This window comes from Etheostoma cragini, chromosome 9 (genome assembly GCF_013103735.1).
Source record: "Etheostoma cragini isolate CJK2018 chromosome 9, CSU_Ecrag_1.0, whole genome shotgun sequence".
NCBI lineage: Eukaryota > Metazoa > Chordata > Actinopteri > Perciformes > Percidae > Etheostoma > Etheostoma cragini.
Window position 1 is genome coordinate 14,994,888 of NC_048415.1, and position 14,954 is coordinate 15,009,841.

At 40.2% G+C, this 14,954-nt stretch overlaps 1 protein-coding gene across 3 annotated transcripts in view; it reads left to right on the forward strand.

Moving 5' to 3' along the window:
• osbpl9 (oxysterol binding protein-like 9) overlaps positions 1-14,954 on the forward strand; it is a 35,712-nt gene that overhangs the window by 1,804 nt on the left and 18,954 nt on the right. For 2 of the 3 annotated variants that reach the window (XM_034881291.1, XM_034881292.1), the window contains exons 2-4: positions 55-105; positions 4,059-4,137; positions 14,026-14,102. In XM_034881291.1, coding sequence (XP_034737182.1) covers positions 55-105; positions 4,059-4,137; positions 14,026-14,102 — 207 coding nt within the window. Of the gene's footprint in view, positions 1-54; positions 106-3,881; positions 3,905-4,058; positions 4,138-14,025; positions 14,103-14,954 lie in introns of those variants that run through there. The other variant, XM_034881296.1, reaches the window with a different exon arrangement.

Below are 14,954 nucleotides of genomic sequence, written 5' to 3' on the forward strand. Positions count from 1 at the left end.
AGCCCGGCATAGTGACTGTATTAATCCCGGATTTCTTCTGTTGTTGATTAACAGTCAAAGGACAAGATGATGCGAGGATCCAGAAGAGGCTGTGTGCGACTCAGGGTAAGATTCTCAGGCTCAGACAGCTCTCTTTGATAGACTAAATGCATACTATAAATGCTTGGCTGAGTTGCTGCCCTGCTTTACCAAATATTTGTAAGAGTTTCCACATGTTCAGGGCATTGTTGTTCAGAGTGCAGTACACAACGTCATATGTATGACTTTCTGACAAGGTTTGCTGTGGCAATGCAATCTTTCCGAACCATAAAAGGCAGTTATCATCGGATATATTAATTGTTTGATTTGTTGGCTTTGTTTAAAAGGTGTCAAATTCCTGCAGCCATATCCACAGCTCTATGGCTGCTGTCACTGCCCGATGTGAGTCGAGTGCAGATGTGAGTTGCGCATGCGTCACTTTGTGACAAGTAGCCTACAAGATGCTAACGAGAGACTTCTGTAATGTAAATACAGTAAAAAATGGACCTACATAGCAAAGTTTTTTTCACTGCTGGCTGCAAGTTAGCAATCAAACAATCAGACAGCTAAAACGTTTTTGAAATGATTTATATCTTCTGCTATTATTTGTTATGAGGAAAGTTTATTATTTCATGGATTTCACAAATTTCAGTATGACACTTTATCCCGTAAGCCGTTTAAATATGAGCATTCGCAACTCAAATCTGCACTCAACTCACATTGGGCAGTGACAACTGCACATTTTTAGCTCTCTCATGCAATTGTTTTTAATATTGTGTAAAGAGTAATGTCCAGTAGATGGCAATATTTGCCCTACTACGATAAGGGAAATACTCCTAATTTAGAAGGATTCTCAAAGGACTGGACCTACATTGATTCTGAAAGAATGAGATTTGTTTTCTTGAAAATATAGTGTTCTATTTGTCTTGAGAGAAGCCAACAAAGAGGCAGATCTAAAGGTAGGATTACATTTATTGGTTTAAATTGACGAATTATTAAACGCCCAGGAAAACATTTGTTTCTCTGACCTTATTTAAGACATTTGTGACTTTTCCAAAAAATAAGTGAAAAGTGAAATAGAACTGGGCTTTTCATCCTTATCCAAATTCCCACCTTTAAACATTGCTAACGTGCACACCCCCAGCAGCATTCCAAAGCCAGATCCTGTTGCTAAGTGTGTCAGACACATATTAAACGTCTGCCATCTTATTGTGAAAAGGGTCATTTACAAAATCAAGGAAGTAAGGTGTCTCATGAGGTGTTTTTTTGTTTAGATTTTTTAACAGAAGGAGTGATGAAAGCCTTATGTTATGCCACCATACCTGCTTTGGTAAAAAAAAAAAAAGAAAAAAAAAAAAAAAAAAAAAGACATTGCCGAGCACCCTGATAATGTTTCCATTGATCTCAGCAAAGGGAGGAAGTATTGCCTGAAACTACCTGAAAAAAGGATCCAGTGTCATGGGTCAGAGGTTTCAGTTAGGGGTTGGTTCAGTGGGACACAATTTATTGCAATACAGTAATTTGATGATATGCATTATGTAGATGAAAAAGTCATCCCTGTCATTGATATCCTTCCAACTACAATGGATGTTGAAAGTATTTGCCTCCATTTTTATTATATTGCTTTACAGCTTTGAATCAGGATATCATTTGATATTGTGACACTGATCAGCAGAAGAAAAAAACACAAAATGAACAAAATTATTAGTTCTTCAGACGGACAAGGCAATGGAAACATTATTCCATCCCACAATGATATGACATCAGCAATTTATGACTACATATCAGATCATGTAATATAATGCCCCTTATCATGAGGTACAGCCATAAACAGTGTTTCTACAGAGAGTTTGTTGATGAGTTTCTTCATGCAGAACGGATATATTTATTACATTTGACAATCCAATGGGTTTCCTTTTCCTCTTGCAACAGTCACCACATGTGGAGGGCTGTTTAGTGTTTAGTGCTCCTTCCACAATCAAGACTATTATCATGTTTACTTACTCATTCTATGGGACTTCTCCTTGTACGTCCAATGTAGAAACATTTACAAAGGGAGAAAAAGCAACATTAATAGTTACTATTATTATAATAGGGCGATGTTTATTAAACCATTCATTTTCCCTCAGCTAAATGTAGACCTAGTTTCTGATCATAGGGGTTTTCCTGTAAGATACTTTTGGACTTTCAGAAAAAAACAAGCATGGGCTCACTTTTAAGGATGTGGATCTTCTGTTAAATAATTAGTTGAGCCCCATAACTTTAACACATCATAAGATACTCTACATACCTGACGCCTTGTTGTTTCTTATTTGAGTTTTTTGAAGTAACTGACTAGCACTGTGGACCTTTTTTAGGCCTTGCTAGTAATTGTTGTCATGGTCTGACCGTCTTTCAAAATCTATTAAAAAAAATGAAAAGGGCGCCTGGGGAGCTCCCCTGGTAGAGCTCGCGTCCATATACAGAGACTCGGGCCTCAACACAGCGGCCGCATGTTTGACTCCTACATTTTGACTCCTTTGCTGCATGTCATTCCTTTTTCTCCCCCCTTTCGTGTCTAAGCTGTCCTGTCACAATAAAGGCCTAAAAATGCAAAAACAAAGAAAATGTTCCATTACAATGAAATTGACTTTTTTTATGCAACAGGTGAAGTGAATCATAATGTTGCAGTTTGCTGCTCACTGAGAGTCTGGAACTAAATATTCAAAAATAGATATTGGCCGATACTGGTTTATCAAGACCGTGACTGATAATTAGTAGTTAATGGAACCAATAACCAATATTTCGGGACCGATATACATTTAGAGTGAAAATGAAAAGCTTTAAGTCATTATGAAGATTTTGCAAACTCAACCAACATAAAACTTTGTTTAAATGCTTTAAACAATTACTTAATAAATGAGAAACTTTCAACATAATACACAGTAAAAGATATTCACGTAGTGTTGTGGGACATTAAGTCAGACTCAGTGGTGAGTGAAACCAAATTTAGAGGGACAGACACAGAGCTGTAGCAGAGCCAAAGTAGTGCACTTTTTTAATAAATGACTTTTCTCTGTTACCAGGCAAATAAAACACAGATACAGAGGACCTGCAAACTGCCAAAGCGGATAATTGGTCTAACCCTATTAAAATTTCTCTTTTTGTTTTTATTACTTTTTAATTCTTTATCAGTTTTAAATATCAAACTGTCAACAAACAAATGGTTGAGCCTTTATGACAAGATTTCTGAACCCCCACAGCCAACCACTCCAGGTGGCCTCCCCAAATAAACACACAAAAACAATAAGGTTTAACATACAGACACATAGAGATTGGCCTTCAACGCGGTCCCCTTATCAATATGAATATATGTTGTTGCAGGAAAAGTAATTATGCATGTATTGATACATACAAATTAAAACCCAATACATGTAAAAATGCAAATATGCAGTGTACAAGCATACCAATTTATAAGTTTCCTAATAGTGGTATTTATTTAGCACAATTGTACTGGACTGCAAACTATTTTACAGCTGTTCTGATCTTCTCCGCACCCTGTAGTAGTTTCAGGTTTTCTGTGTAAGGAAGCTCTAAGTCACACACCCTGTTTCGGTTTCTTGGAGCTAATGTCCCAGCTAGCCAGCACGCCATTTCTCTGCAGTTCTTTCTCTCCAGTCAGCTGCTAGCTGTTGGTCCCCGGTGTCTATTTTTTTTCTCCACCCTTCCCTGCCTTTCTCCTCCTTCACTTTCCCAAATCCCACCTCCTCCCCTCCCTTCTTTTCTGCCATGTTCCAAAAGGCTGGACTCGTATGTGTGAGAGAGAGAGAGAGAGAGAAACAAAGTGATTGTGAGAAAGAGACGATAAAGAGAGAGGTGATTGAGCTTTTGAAGCCAAGAGAGTGAGGTGCTGGGACAAACCAAGTGTAATTTGTAGAAGAGAGACAGTCAGGGGCTGCTGGAACATGTGGAGGGCATGAGGATATAATGGAAAGAGGAGTATGACGTGTCTCGCTGTCTGACTGCATGCTCCCCCCCCCCCCTCCCCCTTGTTTGCCCAGGGAGCTGTGATCGGCATTGATGACGAGGACGACAGCACATTCACCATCACTGTGGATCAGAAGACTTTCCATTTCCAAGGTGAGATGTCCCCCTGTATGTATTTTGTTCTCTTTATGCTCCCTTTATCTGTGTAACCATCACTGTCTTTCTTTCTCCGTGATCTCTTTAGCATCCATCCCTACTGTTCATTTGCTCTCTCTATCTCACTCGCTCCCTCTCTTTCTCAGTCCTCTTTCCCTCCCCACCTTTCAAAGACTTGGATTGGTCTGCTCTAATGCCAGGAAACACATGCACTCAGGCATCTACACAACTGTGCTGCGTTCATTTGAGCTTTTTCTCCCTCCCTGTGGAACTTCTTCAAGCTCTGTGAAGTTGGAGTGAACCAAATGTCTGTAGATAAAAAAAGATTTGGTCCACTGCAAGCTTGACAATATCCTCTGGAACAGAAGTAAATCTTCTTTTTTTCTTCTTTTCTCTGCCCTCCTGACTGTGACTGAGGAGAAAGATTGCTGCTTGTGTGTCTCTGCAGTTGAGCCTCCGGGAATAATAAGGGAATACTGCTGAGCTGGAAGCTGAGCTCAGGTCTCTTCTGGTTTCTGCCGCTGTTCACTCTTCGCCACACTACTGCTGCTGCCGCACGCTACATACCAACCAGTCAATCCATAGAGATTGGATTGGCTTCCAGCTACGGCATCGCACCCCTCCCGTCCTCGCAACATTTCTCTCTTTTTTTGACAGGGAGCAGTCCAGTACAACGCTGACACTCTGTTTTACTCGATCACTCCACCAGGTCTTTAACTAACCTTCTCCACCTTACCTTCATTTCTGTCCTTCCATCTGTCTATTTGTATCAGTTTCTCCCCCCCTGCCAACACCTTACCACTCACACTTCACTACTGCCACCCCCCTTCCTTCACTTCATCTCCTTCTTGAGGGTCACCAGCCACAGTCCATGGGCCCCTGCCCCTCTCACCTCCTCCATGCCCTCTCCCATGTCTGTGTTCCGAAGCTGTATGCTGTGGTTCTACAAAAGGAAGGGTAAGGAGAAACCCGTGCACGTCTCATGGTCCACATGCATGCCAGTCACAGACAAAGTGATTGAGAGGAGTCGTCTGTTTGTGTTGTGGGATGTGCAGTCAGGGTAGAGCAGTATGTTCTGTAGCGCCTGGGTGTATTGGTTTGTTATCGAGGTTCTAGGACAGTTCAGAGCTCTGTGAGTTAGAATGTTTTCTGGCTGTCGGCTGTGAGGAATTATTAAGGAGAGAGGAGTGTGTGCAGTGTCCTTAATCAGTAAAGTCAAATGTTTGTACAGGCTAGGTGTGTAATTTAGAAAAGGATGTTTGTTGTTACTGGTGTTTGTTCTGCTCTTCACTGAGTCTTTGGCATCAGCTATAATGCCTCCGTGAGTTAAAAATGCATTTGTTCGTTTCATCAATTTTCAATGTTCAGCTGGTGGTAGATGTTAACTGAATTACTTAAGTCTGAGAGACTTCTACATCTGAGAACAGGCGAAACCAAAGCCAGGTAAATTATATTTTAATTTCTTGAGTCCAAATATAAACGCATTATTCGAAAACCATTAACACAGTCAAAGAGGAAAATTGGCAAGGTGTATAGCTTGCATGAAAAAGCAGTACAGACATCCAAGACGATACAACACATTTTGAAAGCAGCATGTCCTTGCACAGGACAATCTGAATCTTTGTAGCACATTGTGACCCCTCCATGATCATCTTTTTGTTTGAGTGTAAAACAACGAAATGTCACTAAGACACATCTGTTCAAGATACCTAGAGGAGCACCGCACCAAGTCACCTATCACAATTAGGGATGAGATTCTGGATAATTCCGCTGTTAGCCTGGATATCCAGAGATGCGCAGGATGTTGTGCAGGAGGAGATTTCTCTGTTGCTGTAAAACAAACCTGATCATCTTATGAAGTCAGTTTCCCAGGATACACAGTGTTGTCTGAATGTGTCCATCTATATATACGGTATACATATCCTTGTGTGCCATTATGTGTGGACTGTTGTGTGGGTAAGGTATGGACTGTGATTGGTAGAGCCTCACTGCCAAGATTTACAGGGGTAAAGAAAGGCTCTAATAGACAGATACCATTTACCGGAATTTATATTTCCAGTGACCAATGCATCTGTTGTTACACAGTATTAAAGTAAAAAAAATCCCAGGTTTGAGCACGATACAAACTCTTATGGGACAGTCCGGCTCACAGGTTGAAGTGTTTTCTGAGCCGGCCAGTTGCTGTGCTAGCCCGGAATTCAGCTCTGCGCTGTCTTTCTATTTAGAGAGGCATCCATTATTCATGGGCCCCTCTCCCCCGGCGGTGCATTTTGTCTGAGAGCCCTTTAGCTTTACTTCTTTCCCCCTTTCTGCTCTCACTTGCCTCCTGTTTTCTGCTGTAGCTATCAATTTCTCATCTCCTCCGCCCTCTTCGGCCTGGACCATCAGTCCAAGATGAGATCCCCTCTCATTATCGCTGCCTTGTCTCCAGGGTCTCCCTCACCTCAGTATCACCTGCACTGTCTGCAGATCATCTTTTTTTAAATATCCCACCTCGGTCATCATTGTTTAACTTGCGTGTTCTTTCATGACTGCATCTGGACTTGTGTATTTATGTAGAAACATGTTCTTAAGTGCAGATCATGCATGCATGACTCAGTCAGTCCAAAGCAATATGATGAGTTAATTTTACATTTTTGCCACACAGTTAGACCAAAATCCTAGATCCTAGATTAAACAAAGTGCTACCACCCAGACAACAATACTTCATTGACCACAGAAATTATGCAGTTTCTTTGCACTAAATTTGGGTAGCTACCACTTTATTGGCAGGTTGCAGACCTGCGTATCAGACCCTCTCTCCTCCCACCGGAGCATGTTCGGACATATTTCTTCAGCTTGTCGGAAGATGGCAGGAGGAGAGAGATGAGGGGAGGGATGAATAATTCACAGAGGCCTTTTGGAGAAAGGAGGAGCAGCATTATGGGGAGAGGCTGAGCATTGTGAAGGGAAATCTTTGTGATTGGACACCCTGACCACTGAGATGGTAGATGAAACCTTGGGTTAGGAATATATTACCGGTGCTGTTAAGAGTATGTAGAATAGTCTGGACGTGGTAATTGTACTACCATGCTTATTGATGTAATTGTGTATTGGCTCCAACTTTTCTGTAGTCTTGGTAACTAAATACCAGTAGCCTAATTTATGTATATTTGATTCTGAAACTCAAGTCCCCAAGATGTAAGAAACAGAAGCGTACCTGGAGGCAAATATAATTCCAGGAGCTGGTTAATAACCTGCCATATAAACAATTACAGGAGAATTACAAACTGGAAACAAACTTTTAAGGCTTGTTCATTGCCATGCTAAATACACACATGCAAATATATTGGTTCATATATGATGATGCTGTGTTTCATTTCATTTTGCAGAATGCAGTTCCAGAAGAAATAAGAACAAAACATAAGTGTGTTTAAGACGCAACATAACAACAATGTCCTCTGTTCAAGTCTGTTCTATCTCCCTTCATTTCCATTCCACTCTTTACTGTAGTGTACACTACGTAATAAAGGCAAATAATGGCAAAGAGGTAATTGAAACATGAAATGAGTATCAAAAGCAACTGGATGGAATAGTGGGGAATGTACAAGATATCACTGCACATGGAAGTTGGTCACTTCCCCCTGACCAGCAATCACCTTAATATTTGGCATCTGCTGGGGGTTTTCACCAGTCAAAATGCATTGGAAAAACAGAAGAGATGTTTGAGACTGCATGGACAGTTTGAGAATGAATTCAGCTAAAATGACTGATATATAAAGAGATTATGAGTAAATGATTATTGACGCTTGAAATCCTGGTTCCAACATGTGGTTTGGTTCAAAGGTATGTCAAATTTTAAGTCAAAAAATACTATAAATCCTTTTTGGGATACTCTAAAATGCAAATGACCTTTCATGTTCTCTGTTTGATGGTTTTGTTGACTTGTTCATTGTGGCACGTCACAAAGAAATCTTTAGATTCTGATAACCTTTACATTAAATAGTTTGAGATATTTTTTGGTTTTCCTCTTGGTACCGCAACTCGACCCATGATATCATCTATAGCAGGTTTGTTTTGCCAGTCAGTGGTGGTTCAGTGGAGGGCTTGTGTCATGTGATGAAATGAAATCAACATCTACCGTTTATGGGAAATGTATCAGTTCCCAATGCTGGATATGAGGTGACCTCCACTGTCAATGTGCACATCAGGCTACTGAATTGCACCCTGACAGAGGACTGCTGCTCTGTGATGGCTGTATGTTGTAACTTCAAGCACAATTTATGGTCCTGCGATAGATAGATATTGATCCCAATAAAATGGGAAATTACACTGTTAGAGCAGCAAAATCAGTCAAATAGCACAGAACATAATGAAATACTAGGATGCAATATACATGAAATAAATTGACTGCACAGTTAAGTGTAGATATGGTTAAGTTACCTTACACTGTAACCACGCCGTAGCCTGACATGCACCTCTCAAAAAATGTAACTACACATCACTCTCAGACTCAGACTGAAACAACTGTGATTGTTTCACTCAACCGTGGCTTGGTAGCGTCATATGTCCACTACTCATTTCCAGGTTCTCCTTTACCATAAACAACATGAAATCAAAAAGAGGGTTAACTTTTCCTGCTACAGCTTTTAGACCGTGGTCAGAAAGCACAGGTGAGACACTTTGTTTTTCCTTCTACGCCTCCAGAATCGGTACATGCTCCAAAGCTAATCCCCATTAGTCTCTCACTCCCTTTACCACACACTCCCCACGCACACAGACGTCAGCTCTGCTGTTTTCTGAAAGAGATATGCTAGAACGGCGCAGACACCAGTGCATAAACGTATAAACTTCAGGCCATGTGCATAGGCTAAGGCGTATGCTCCTGCGTAGAGCCCCGCAAAACATAAATCCAGTTTCAGTGTTTAATTTGGCATCAGTTTTCAAGCATCTTATTTTTTACATTTCAGTTATCAACTGCAAACAGCTACTCGCCTTGTATGTCTGTATCTATCATAGGTCTTGATCTAACATCTCCCAGGGTCTGTTTGTAACTATTAGGAAGGTGTGTGTGTGTAGGTGGAAAAGTTGGGGTTTAGCCCAGAAGCATTAGAGCCTATGGTAAGAGGGTTAAGTCAGCACATCTTTCTCTGTTTTATGACACTACTTTGCAGCAGTGCTGGTACTACTGCGTTACACTATCTTTGTTACTTTTTGCAGTAACTAGTACTCTAACACATCCTTTTTTTAAATTTAGATAACTCAATTACCATTATTGAAATTTTACTTGTTGACTTGCAGGTTTTGTTGTTTGGTTGTTTTTCCTTGATATTTGTGCTTCTACCATAAGTAAGTGTTGTGGCTTTGGCTTTTAAGACCGGAGGTGATCATATGTTCGGTAATGTGTGCAGGTGTGTTTCTGTCTGTCAGAGGCTGCCTGCACATTTATGACTTTATGCTCATGGACTTGTTGTGCGGATATTAACAATTAAACCGCTTTTGGTTTTTACTATTTTACTGACTGCTCTGTTTTATACACTGATTTACTGCAAAATTGATGTAGGCTTTCAGTGTACATTAATGTTGGCAAGCACATAGCCCTGTCTCATTGCCCCAAAAGTCCCCCAGTCTATCCACACCATAAGTGATGAGTTAACCAAGAAAGCCCTTCAGCTTCTGGCTGACATTATTAAATGTTTTGAACAACCACTGCTATCATGAGAGGGCCATGAGCATACAGTTACAAATGTGCACAAAAAAACAGACTGATGGGACTCATAGACCCCGAGATTAGCTGTAGACAGACCGATACACCTACACACAAACCAATGGCAGCATTTCAAAGTAGACATTTAAAAAATGACTTATCACAGTAACAGATAACCTTTTTTTTGTTTTTTTAGTTAACTTGAAACTGCTACTAATTACTAATTAAGACTTTGTTACACTCTTACAGATTTAAAACCGCATCAAAAATGTGTCATAAATGTCAGGTGTGTGCAATTATAGAAAATAGTAACTCAGTGACTGTTAATCTTTTGCCCCTTTTGTTTCTCTATACAGTTTGATAATTGCTTTAAAACCCCATGTAGCAAGCACTTTACACCCTTTTTCACTATAAATGAATTTGAAATAATTTCACAGTAAATTCAGAAACCAGGAACCTTTTCTTATTATTTTAAAGTAAATCAAAGACACTTACCTGATATGGTTAACCCTAACATCCATTCTGTCGGGGTCTATTTTATATGTGCAGCTTATGATTAAAAGTCTTTGTAACCTTCTGAATAGCAGTCACCAGGTTGGAAGTTTAGCTTTTCTGTAATTAAGTACGCATACATAATACATACATGTACAAACACTGGTCCAATTAAAAGAAGTAAAGTAAAAAATAAATAAATAAAAGGGGGGTTGCTTTTTGGAGAAACGATTAAAACCAGTTGACACTGTGAAAATCAAGCAATTTTCAGACATTCTTGATAATGGTTCCCACATTTTGTCAAAGGTTACAGATTTGAGACAGAGATGGTATCGTACTTTCTCAATATGTAGCAAGTTGGATATCTCTGCTAGCCAGGTCTTAAAAGAAGAACCAACCTCACTTTTCCACAATGTTAAAATATTTTGTTTGGCAATAATCATCATCATATTGAACAGTCTTACGATGTAGGTAGTGCAACATGTTTAGATGAATGGTCCTGCCGAAAACCGTAGTACACGGGTCTAATGCAATATCGCAGTCATGAACATTGGAGAGGCAGGCAGAGATATCTGACCAAAACCTGTTAAACTTAGGACAGGACCAAAAGAGGTGGCCTAGGGTGCCCTCAACAAAATTACAATTTTGACAGGTTGGGCGGACAGTGGGATTGAAAAAATGTAGATTAGTAAAGGAGTAGTGAAGTCCATGGAACACTTTAAATTGAATTAGCTGGTGTCTAGAATTTTTATAGAACATTTGTGAATGTCTTTAAGATAGGAAACCAGTATTCATCTGTAATTCTGGGTGGAAGCTGGGTTAATTGCTGTAATAGGTCAACAAATCGAGGGGCTAATTCATTAGAGTATACATTTTAAAAGGGGTTGGTATTAATTCAAAATGTGGTAAATATTTCCGGATGTAATTTCTAATCTGGAGGTAACAAAAATTGTCTATGGGGGGGAGAGTGAACTTGTCTTTCAACTGGATAAAGGTGGCAAAGTGTTATTAACATATAAGTCTGCTATAGTGACAATGCCTTTATTTTTCCAGGCGTGGCAATAGACTTTTCAGGCAAATTAAATGATTTCCTTATTGGATACCAGATTCTTAGAGAGCTTTTTACCATAAAGTTATTACCTATTACCTGAGAGAGGTTTGGTTGATGAGAAGAGCAGGTAGAGAGCTTTTGGGAATATCCGGCTCAATTGCAGGCCATGGTGGAGTAGAAGCAGTAATGTTACCTGGACATGCGTCTTGCCAATACATTAGTGCCGTAGCATTTGCAGCCCAGTAGTAGTGCCTGAAACAGGCAAGATAAGGCCCCCCGCAGATTTGGGCTTAGTTATATGCATTTTAGGGAATACGTTGAACTTTAAACCCACAGACAAATGGTAAGGTTATTGAATCTAGTTGCTTGAAGAATGCTTTAGGTATAGATATAGGCAGGTTGTGGAAGAGGTAGAACCTGGGAGTGCAGCCATTTTAATTGCGTTAACGCGACCTATCATTGGCTGAGGTTGTCTCAATGTTGCTCTTCAGTTTTTCTCCGTTCCTCTAACTTTGGCTTGTCCTCCTCCCTTTTGTCTGTATGAAGACACGTAAATATGTAAAGGACTTTCTTTGTAAATGTAATTTTAACTAATAGATAACAAGTCAGATGACTTGCAGAGTATTCCTCATGTGACTGGCCCACTGGCTGATAACACTGTAGATTTGCTGAGTTGACTAACAGCGAGCCGCAAGATTGGAGAGAGATTGGACTTGCGACACAGTTTGAGTGTTTGTTTTTGTTTAACAGCCCCGCTACTACCTCTCCTCTGTCATGTTTAGAGCTCAACAACGTTAGCCGCAGTAATCGTTTCCTTTAGAAAGTCTGTTCGGCTGAGGGGAAAGTGAGGCACTGTCTGAGTGGACTAGCCTGAGCCTCTGCTGCCTTTTTAATGTCTTTAAAAAGCTTTTGTGCTGTGGCACTAGCTCCGCCATTCATATGCTGCACTATCTTGTTTCCAACTCAATGAAAAATTACTTTTACCCAGGATATAGTTTGTCAATTTATTCAATGGCATATACAGCATCTTAAATCCTTCTTTCACAGCTTTTAGAGTTATAGTTTTTTCTCTGGCAAAAAAACACATCCACAAGGCATAAGTAAACCTACATTCCATGCAAAAACTGAAAATCTTTAATACTGTACGCGTGTGGGTGCGTGGCACTTGTCAGGGCCTGTATTGGGTCACTGTTAAATGTCACTGGCAGTCTGTTTGTTCTCTTTGCTCTGAGAGTACAGTCTCGCCCAACTCCATTTTGCACTCCAATCCATAAGGCTCCATGTAAACAATCCATGCGAGAAGTACAGCCTCACCACTCTCAAGGAGCTTTAAATCCTCATTTTACAAGGATCATATGGGTATTGATTATTTTGATAATGATTCACTCATCTCTATCAGGCATCACACACAAGGCTGGATATCAAAGCTGAATACGCAAAATGAATGTGAGCACTCAGTCAGATTCAAATCATACATTATTACTATATTTATTTACAGCCCTATCTAGCTTCTCTTAAATATTCTCCTTTTGAAAGTGTTTCCTAATCTGTGATATAAAAGTTGTTTAGTACAGTGGCACAGCTAAATAGCTGCTAAATCTTAAAGGTGCTCTAAGCGATGTCACGCGTGTCTTAGGCTAGAACCTTTTTTTGTCACGTACAGCAAACATCTCTTCACTATCCGCGAGCTGCCTGTCCCCAGAACACACTGTAAAAAAAGCACGGTCTCTGTAGACAGCCCAGGGTCTACAATCTGCAACAAAAACAAACTGTGCCCACCTGCCCCACGAAACATACACGAACAATGTTCCAACTTTCCAGCCGATGGCCGACAAGAAGGACTTGGGGGGCGTTAGTGCGCGCAAGCACAGAAGGGATGGGGGGGATGGGAGGAGGCAGGGGCAAGCTAGTTTTGATTTGTTTGAAAATACTTAGAAGGTCAACGAGATGTAATGTTACCCAACATCGCTTAGAGCACCTTTTTAAGCTGTTTTTTTAGGCACAGGCTTGACTAGTCTTGTTAATTACTCTAATGTAGGAACAAGGAATGGTGTGACATTTTGGGCAACAAGCTTATTTGCTTGAAAATTGACACCACTCTTTTTGTATGGTAATATAATGCACCTACAGTCAGGAAACTGTTAGCTTAGTTAAGCATAAAGACTGAAAGCAGGGGGAAACGGCTAGCCTGGCCCTATCCAGGGTTATGTGCTGGCCGGGCGCAGATTAATATGCTGATTTGTTCATTTAAGGGAGATTTATGGGCAGGTGCAATATGAAATATCCAGACATCTTTCTTTTTATTGTCTTATTTTATTCTATTGTCTCATACTTTTTGATCTGTGCTGTTTCCTCCAACTGTAAAACACATTGTTTTCCTCTCTACTTTATACTTTTGGCTATACAAATGAAGCTCATGGTTATTGTCTTATTTTATGAATCTCTTATACATATAATTATAGATTATTCAGCCCTGAAAATGGGGTTAAGCAGAATTAAGGTATTGACAAACTATATACTGTCCATCCCTGTGTCACCAGTGCTCATGTCATTTCAGTGTTGCGTCTTGGTTTCATTAGTGTGTAGCAATGACTACTGAGGGTGTGTGCATGGGAAACCTGGCTCACTGGGTGTGTCTGTGTGCTTCTGCCCTCAGCCCGAGATGCAGATGAGCGGGAGAAGTGGATCCATGCCTTAGAGGGAACTATCCTCCGTCACACCCTCCAACTTCAAGTATGTAACCATGCCCTTGTTGGTATATGTGTGTGTGTGTGTGTGTGTGTGTAAATATGTAAGTTTCTATTTGTCGGTGTGTCTAAGTCATCCACTACTACTTCTATTTCATCCACTGCTACTACTGCTACTTCCTACGTCGGCATCTGTGTAGTAATATATTTACATTTCTTTTATTTTACATTAATTTTGTCATTGAGTTGCATAAGCAAACATGCTATTCTTTGTAATACTTGAAGAGTATACGGGTATAGATATAGTTGTCTAGATATCAAAGCTGTCATTGTGGGATTTTAATTGCATGCAATTTTGCATATTCTATAAATGCTGTGTTGTACTACAACCATATGATAAGTGTGAAAGGCCCTTTGCATCTCAGGTCATGTTATCCGCTCTATCTCACACCTGATTTCTTAGAGTTTATGATAATTCTTGACGGTGTATAAATGGAAATAACGGTGACATTCATAAATGGAGGATGTTTTAGCAATATGTGGCTGCTTTGGGCTGGTATCGGGACCAGGCTTAGTTTTATGGAAACTGGAAAGTTAATTTACTGCTGACCTGCTGGCTGCCTGTTTTGTCTCTTTATGTTTTTGTCTGGTTATGTGTTGTGTTATGATTGTTGAGACTATTTCTGTCAGTTTTTTCTCATGCTGTTCCGGCCTTCCAGTTGTTTCTCTGGCCAACCTTATTTCCTGCTCTCTTTGCCTAAACCAAACTTTCCTACTTGTTCCCCTCCCATCATCATCATCATTGTCGTCATCGTCATCATCTATGTGCAACTCTTTCCACTCATTTTTCTCTTTTCACCCTTATGACAAACCATTTAATTTGCTCTTCCCCACCCTT